The sequence below is a fragment of the Aptenodytes forsteri genome, unplaced genomic scaffold (genome assembly GCF_000699145.1).
Source record: "Aptenodytes forsteri isolate BGI_AS27 unplaced genomic scaffold, ASM69914v1 Scaffold229, whole genome shotgun sequence".
In the NCBI taxonomy this organism is placed as follows: domain Eukaryota; kingdom Metazoa; phylum Chordata; class Aves; order Sphenisciformes; family Spheniscidae; genus Aptenodytes; species Aptenodytes forsteri.
The window spans coordinates 6,609,157-6,617,387 of record NW_008795863.1 but is presented as its reverse complement, the minus strand read 5'-3'; the positions used below and the strand labels follow the sequence as shown (position 1 = coordinate 6,617,387).

Sequence of the window (8,231 nt, the reverse complement as noted above, 5' to 3'; positions counted from 1 at the left end):
AAGTGCAGGACCCGGCACTTGGCCTTGTTGAAACTCATACAGTTGGCCTTGGCCCGTCGATCCAGCCTGTCCAGATCCCTCTGCAGAGCCTTCCTACCCTCGAGCAGATCAACACTCCCGCCCAACTTGGTGTCATCTGCAAACTTACTGAGGGTGCACCCGATCCCTCATCTAGATCATTGATAAAGATACTAAACAGAACTGGCCCCAATACTGAGCCCTGGGGAACACCGCTCGTGACCAGCTGCCAGCTGGATTTAACTCCATTCACCACAACTCTTTGGGCCCGGCCATCCAGCCAGTTTTTTACCATTTCAGGCATAGCTGCACCAAACTTGGGCTGAAAGGTACTACAATCTTGTGAGACCTAATGTTTCTCTATATGCAGGCTGACAGGTCTCTTCAAGTGAGAGTTGTGTATTCTGTATGGCTGCCTCCCAAGCCTGGTTGAGCGAAACTTAGAAAATAGTAATGCAAGCATTAAAATTTTTTCATCTCTAGTACGATATTCTGATATGGTAATTTTCTGAACAGAATTAGAAAGAAATGGGCTCTCTTCCCACCACGTGTAGCTACAGTCAGCAGTAGCCTGCTTTTGTTACCTCCTCTCGATTAGATTGAATTATACCTGAGAGAATTGCAGGTAGTGGCTTGCTGGGAGCACTGCCTTGCAGCACATGCAAAGTAAACTTTTTAGTTTACTTTGAATAGGCTGTATCCTGAAACCTATGAATTATTTCAGAGAACAGTTATTAACAGATATTGTTTGACTCTATTCTGGGTAGTGGAACTTTTAATTCAGAGTTTAACATAACTTGTTATGAGTGTTTTTACAGAGGTAAGAAAAAGACTGAAGTTATGCACAACCCTTGACTGTAGCTTGAAAGCAAACTACCTTTATTGTCAGCTGTCTTCATAAATATCTAGATGTCAGGAGTTCATATTTATTTGTTGAAGTGTTGTTGGAGGCCAAACATCTCGGATACCTTGTGGTTAGTGAATGCAATGAAGAGAACTTCAGTGTTGTTGAATGATGTGCAGTTGCATTTCATAGGCTATTTTTAGTTCGGGACATAATGGGTTTTCTTATACGTCAGAAGAATGTTGTATAGGCACGTAGGATTTAAAAGTGTGGAATTAGCAGGGGAAATCAGTAATGCTCTTTGTAGACGGACTGAGAAGGACGTAACCATGGAATATCCTTTTATGATCCAGATGCTTGGTACAGCATGTCATGTATCTGATACAAAGCAAGGTAAAATGTCTTTCCTTTAATTAAAACCAAAAAAACTAAGTGCTTTTTACCTGAATATTGGATTGATTGACCATGTAAGGGAGTTACTTTGCTTAATTTTACTCCCTTTTTTTTTTAAGGATGGATCCAAGTTAGTGACTTCAGTCTTGCTTTTTAGGAGTCTAACAGAAAATACAGTCGCTTTGAGCAAACTATCTGAGAAACCATTAGAACTGTGCAGTGACTCTGATTAGAATTGCATTTCTGACCAGATAATTTTTTTTAAAGTTATAAAATTAATACTTAGTGTAAATTTCAAAACGTTGGTATTCTTGTGACTACAGGTAAAGCTTAAATTTGTCCTTTCAGGACACTTGCTGCAGGTGCTTCCTGTAAAATGCAACATCAGGATGGAAGGAATCTGGTTTGCATAACATTTGGTTTGGGCATAATAAAGGATTATAGCAGCATGGATTGCTTGCATTAGATAAAACTAAAGCATAGAGGTGTAAAGACTTATAGAAACAACATTAAGCAGGGTCTACCTTCCTTTCATCCAACAGCAATGTTGAGGTCTCCGTGTTTGCATTTCAGTGAGTGACTCAGCTTTTCATGTTTGTACTGTCAACCATAGTTGAACACTAAATGTATCTTCCCAGCTAAAAAGAAGCAGTTAACTTGAAAGCCTCACTTCTACCCTGATTATTAGTGTTATAACATGTAAACTACCATGTTTATTTCTTCATTTGACAGCTCAAGGGAAACAATGGAATTAGTATATTTGTGATACATGAAACTATATAAAGATTCTATAGGAGTATATAAATGTTTTAAAAGATTGATAATTTAAAAGAAACAATCTTCAGATTTTTAGAACAATTATGTCAATGAATTTTTAAAAAGAGTATGCTTGCATTTGCATATGTATTGTGTAATAGTTCCACTGTGTAAGAGAATAGCAATGTGGTGCTTTTGAACCACGTCAGTGTCCTTTTTCTAACACACACAATCCTCTAGTTGACTTTGAAAGCACTCTAGTAGGAGTTCTTTGGCAGATCTCTCTGCCAGCACCATCCAACAATCTTCTCAAAAATGTTAGGCTTTTGTTGGGGTCGTTGTCCTGAGACCTACTGCTCTTTTAACAGCAGCTATTCTAACAAAATGCTATTCAGAGCCTAAAATACTTTTTTTTTTTTTCCCCCCTCCCAAATGTTAGTTTAGCATACTGCTTGATTTATTTAACCACTGCATACTATGCCAGGTTAGCAGCCCATATCCTTCTATGTCAATAGTCATAGGTCAATAGTGCCTCCTAAACTGCTAAGTATGTAGTCATCTTAATTTGTGGAAGATGCAGATAGAGTATTGAATCAGCAGTACAAGCACTGTGTGAGTTTCATTTCAGGAACTATGATTCGATTTGTTTTTTAATGTAGCCTGCTATTGGCCTACAGTGCCAGTCCCTGAATCCTGAAAGACATTATGCTTCATAGCAAGTGAAGTCCAAATGAAAGAAAATAGAACAGGAGATACTAAAATAAATGTGTACTTTGGGGTATTTGCTTATAATATGAAATTTGATATTCCTTTATCCATCTTTCCCCCAAGGACTTGTAATCTGATTTAATAAGGCTAAATCTTGGATATTCTGTCTCCTTAGAACCAACAGCCAACATGTCTAGCAAAAGGGCAAAGACGAAGACCACCAAGAAGCGCCCTCAGCGTGCCACTTCCAATGTATTTGCAATGTTTGATCAGTCGCAGATTCAAGAATTCAAGGAGGCCTTCAACATGATCGACCAGAACAGGGATGGCTTCATTGACAAAGAGGACTTGCACGATATGCTCGCCTCCCTTGGTAATGTCACTTTTCTGTTTACGGTTGCCAAGCAAATTTGTGCTGTTAAAATTAAAATATTGAGTTTGGGATAGCTTATGAGAGGTGTCTCAGTTTGTATTACGTTGTTCAGATCACTTTTTCTTTTAGTTTGAAAGCTAAATCAAATATGAATCCCTTTATTTGTAGGAAAGAATCCAACGGATGAATACCTAGATGCCATGATGAATGAGGCTCCAGGCCCCATAAACTTCACTATGTTCCTCACAATGTTTGGTGAGAAGCTAAATGGCACCGATCCGGAAGACGTAATCAGGAATGCTTTTGCTTGCTTTGATGAAGAAGCAACAGGTACGCGGGTAAAATAACAGTGTACTACATGTATTATTTCTACTTAGTTTTGTAACAATAAATACTTGTCTTCATAGAAGTGGTGATGAATTTTTTAACTCTGAAGATTCTGATTTCTGCAAACTAAAAATCATGCCGTGTATCCTCAGCAGCTGAGATTACCTTTTCAAACACTCTAAAACTTTAAAATCCCAAACTTCTGGCACTTCAGTTCTGTTGTTCAAGACAAGAGAAAGGGAAAAAAAGATGTTCGTTGGGAACCAGGGTCTTAAATTTTTCCTAACTTAAAATTGAGCTTTGGGGCAACTCTTGTAAGGGAAATCCTTGTCTTCAAAGCTGTTGTGCTTTTATGAAGAACTTGTTTTCTGTCAGCATCTTGTATCCACCTTCCCTCTGTTAAGCTGCACTTAAAGGAGAAGAAAATTAATACCAGAAAAACCTTGTGTGACTCACAAGAGTGCTGATAGAAGGAATCACAAGTCACATAAGGCTGCTTGTTTAATAAACAATGCCAAAAATGTTTTCTTTGCAACCACTCTAGTAAATCTGAGTTTTGTCACTGATTTAAGATCAATTTAAAATCTTTGAAATATTTCAGAAATCCCTGTGTTTCATTCACTTGTTGAACATTGATTGGTAGTCAAGTTCCATAATTTTTTTTTTAGTGGTTTTCATGAGGAATGTTCAAGACAAACGGATTGCCTTTGTGTAAAATACACAGTTGTTAGAAGGCTCTCAGCACTACCCGGAGCATAGCCCTGCTGGTGGGAAGAAGGACCAATATGTATACTGACAAATTTGTATATTCTTTGAAACAAAAAAGGCAAATCATAAAATGGCCTTTACCTGAAGCAGTGAGACCATGTAAATTAACTAAGAGTCTTGACTTGATTGAATGCTTGTAATTATTTGGCAACTACAGTAATAGGCTTTAATGTCTTTATTTTCATTTGGCAACAAAGACTGTAGGTCTCTTTAATTGAAACAAAGAATTCAAAGAAAGAAATTATCATCCATCTATTAGCAGATAAATGTAAAAACTCCTTTTGCTTATGTCTCTTACGTTGTGTTCTAGGGTTCATTCAGGAAGACTACCTGCGAGAGCTGCTGACGACAATGGGAGACAGGTTCACAGACGAAGAGGTAGATGAGCTGTACAGAGAGGCACCCATCGACAAAAAGGGGAATTTCAACTACATTGAATTCACGCGCATCCTGAAACACGGAGCAAAAGACAAGGATGACTGAGCAAATCCCTGGATACCTGCAGATTATCTCTACTTTACGCTTACGTTTATTTTTGAGGGTTTCTTCCTGATAGAACTTGTTGCATGCATTTAGCTTTACAGCTTTTGCCTTTCTCAATGTATTTATCTATTCCAGGCCATTTAGGCACATTTGCACCTGTGTAATCAGACTGGAAGTGGGGAAGATATTGTGAGGAAAAGGATATGGGACAAAGATCCATGGACTTGATAGTCCATGAAAATAATCTCAATGTTTCTGGTTTAGCTGGATTTTTACATTTTTGTAATGCCATTTTGAAATAAAGATTGCTATATAGATAAAATACCTCCAATTCTTTTGTGAAGAATGACATTTCTATTATGCATTTACAAATGCAGGTGTGTTAATTGTATTTTACTTGTAGTTGCAAATCAAGCTGGAAAACTCATTTTCATAATGTTTTGTGCAGTGTCATACAGTTCTGAAATACTCTTAGCAGGATGTGCCGGTGTCTTTAAAAATGCAGCTCTACAAATCTCTTATCTCAGGTTTTTGAAGTGGCATTTGACTGGTGTAAGTGTCGGAGTTTTACCGGTGTCGACGGCGGAGCGGGAGTGCGAATCCGGAGTAATGATGGATCTCAATATGAGTATGGTCATTCTCCTCTATTCATACTTATAACAAGGCTTATATAGTTATCTACTATGGACACGCGCTACCTGCAGCTTGCAGATAGGTTACAGCCTTGTGTTCACGCGCATCTATGCTCTAGCAGATTGGCCCGTTCTTTCTGATCATGCGAAATGCCTTCATGGTCTTTATCTTGTTTTTCTCCTTCCAGCTGCACATTCCTTTCTCCGTTGTTTTCTGCTTAAGTGCCTTGTCATGCCAGGTGGTGCAGTGTTTGCTCATTAAAATCAAACTCAGGAATGTCTGTTAGTGAGATTCCCATCCCCACAGTAAGTAGTTAGCCAGAGAAATGGTTAGGGAAGATTGTAACAATTGCCAAATGGCCAGCAGAGGACATTTATGATTCTTAAGCAGATATAATGCCCAGCTTCTATTTCCTCTTAATATTGATAGTTTTTTAGCAATATTTTCATGGCAAAGTTTGCATTCCTGTTTGCTAAGGTTTTATGCTGGCAATAGGTGGGAATTAGGTGTATTTTTTTTCCCTTCTGCTGAAGGAAGCTTGTGCAAAGGAATCTGTCTCTGAGCTACAGTGTCTGTGCTGGCACTAATTAACAGCAATACATGGCCAGAAAACCTACATAAAGCTTTATTGTTCTGCAGCTTCTAATTTGCATGTGAGAATGTGAGCAAAGTAGTTCTGAGAATTAACTTGGTAAAACCCTATACATGCTAAAGTCCTTCTCACTTTTTAAAAGATCATACACTTTCCTCAGCTACATCGATAAGATGGCTTTTAAGCAAGCAAGACTCATTCATTCAAAAAGAGCTGTGCTGGTGCTGTTGTCTCAAATACCAAGAAAAGAGGAAGGTTGTTCTCTTAGTTCTTGGCACGACCATGTCCTTCCATGGGTCTCTTGGCTACTGCAAGCTGAAAAGCATAAGGGGAATTTATCTCGCCTACCTATTTATCAATTAAAGCGATGACCTCTTCTCCAGAAACTACGCCCTGAGCTATTTCACGTGACTTGAATTCCTGTTCCTTGGGGTCTTTTTACTTCAGCTAAAGGGCTTGTAAAAGCTGGGACAGCATATACTGTAAGGAGGGTTTGTCTCATGTCCTGTGTAGTAGCACAGTCGTGGTTACTTAATCTTGCTTGTGTTCCCAGTATGGCAGCTCTTGAAGATATTCTGGCTTTAGCTTTGTAAATAAGTTAACTTGACAAAGTATACTCAGCAGGCATACTTTGATTTTTTTTATTATTATTATTATTTAATTCCTGGGTGGTTTATTCTACTTTTGGGCTTAAATAAAATGAGTTTTCAGCCATTCTTTTCCCAATTTTGTGTTTTATCTGCTAACTAGAACTTAGCCTCAATTTTTCTTTCTCTCCTACCCAGACTATGTTCTTTGCTATACTACTTCAGACTGCCACACCTGCTCCTGCTCCTTTTCTCAAAAGTTTGTTTTTAAACTATCTCAGTGCTCTTCAGTATGGTTGCTGAGGTATTTGCCATAGGATGCCTGCAAGGTTCTAGCAACAGCTGGTTTGTTTTTTTTTTTGGGGGGGAAGGTAAGGTACAAGTACATATGAAGTTTTCACCTACAATGCCCATGTGACAAAGACAACAGGGTAGAGATCTAGGAAACACAGTCTTGTTGAAATGTTGCTATGCAACATTATCTGAAGAACAGTTACGCTGTCACTTCTTTAGACTGATCTTGTCACATCTGTGCAATTCAATACTGTGTGCACGCATGCAAGCAGCCTGCACTAAGGATAGGTGTTAGGCTGTCGTGATCACTTTTTCCCTTTGGATGTCTAAATGGTGTAAGATTCAGAGGATCAGTTTTCTTCTGTTATGAACACTGGGTGCCCAAACCATTCTTTCCCCGATCCTGTCTTCTCAGTAAGTTTTAGGTGCTGGTCTGTTAGTTACACTAAGTAATCGGCAGACAAGCCAGCTGGATTTTTCTTGCTGGAAATAAGTTTTGAAGTAGTGATTTTTAAATCACAAATATGAGTTACATAAAAAAAGAATCTGGTATCCTCCTCGAGAGGAAGTCGTCGCCTTCGAAATCTTCTGTCCTGCTGCTCTCAATTTTTGAACAGCCAGCTGAAATGTGGGACATAGCTGCTTTCTTCCTTGTCGCACTGTGTGGGTGCTATGTTCTTGGCTGCTTTCTCCGATTAGGGAGTGGGGACAAGGAACCGTATTAATGTAAAGATACCTACTCAGGAAGATGTGTTATTGAGAAAGAATTTCCAAGGATGTTCAAGTATAACTGATGACGACCTTCCAAGTTCAGGTTTCCCTAGTATCTGTATTGTAATGTAGGAGACCAGTTAACCTGCAAGTGGGCACTAAACCCTTAACCACTGGAAGGCTGCGAGACCTACAGACCCAGCCAAGAGACCATATAAGAGCATCAGATGCGTTTTGTAGCGAGGCAGCGAGGAACATCCGGACAGCTGAGGTTGCGTGCCGAGGGCTGTAGGGATGTGTCATCAATAATCCACTTCCAAAAATAAAAATAACTTTGGTCACTGAAACGGCTTAAGATTCTGATGGCTTAGACTTAGCATTTTGCAGTCAAAATCTTGGAACCTAATCTTTTTTCCCTTGGGGTTCATATTTAATGGTCTCCAAGCTCCATGCCAGACCAAGCTTATGATGAAAAACTATTGCTGATGCACACGTTTAATAGTCTTACATCTACAGTGATATATAATGCCCTGTGAAGCACTATTGAAAAGCAGTGATTTATTTTACATGACCCATTTACCCTGTTCTAAGGCTACATCCGCAAAGGTCGAATTGAAGCCAAACAGCTATTGCACCTGCATGAGAAACCTCCAAAGAGGACTACATTTATGTGAAGTGCTGCCAGTATATGCTTGCCTGCTGCTTCCCCCCCCCCCCCCCCCCCCCCCCCCACTGCCGCTGGCG

At 39.3% G+C, this 8,231-nt stretch overlaps 1 protein-coding gene across 1 annotated transcript; it reads left to right on the top strand.

The window, feature by feature from the left end:
* The first annotated feature begins 1,158 nt into the window (after positions 1 to 1,158).
* Positions 1,159 to 5,001, top strand: LOC103902989 (myosin regulatory light chain 2, smooth muscle minor isoform). The gene is made up of 4 exons (XM_009284118.2): positions 1,159 to 1,255; positions 2,895 to 3,092; positions 3,261 to 3,422; positions 4,498 to 5,001. The coding sequence occupies exons 1-4, from the start codon at positions 1,192 to 1,194 to the stop codon at positions 4,668 to 4,670; spliced, it is 597 nt and encodes a 198-aa protein (XP_009282393.1). The 5' UTR covers positions 1,159 to 1,191; the 3' UTR covers positions 4,671 to 5,001.
* The last annotated feature ends 3,230 nt before the right edge of the window (positions 5,002 to 8,231 follow it).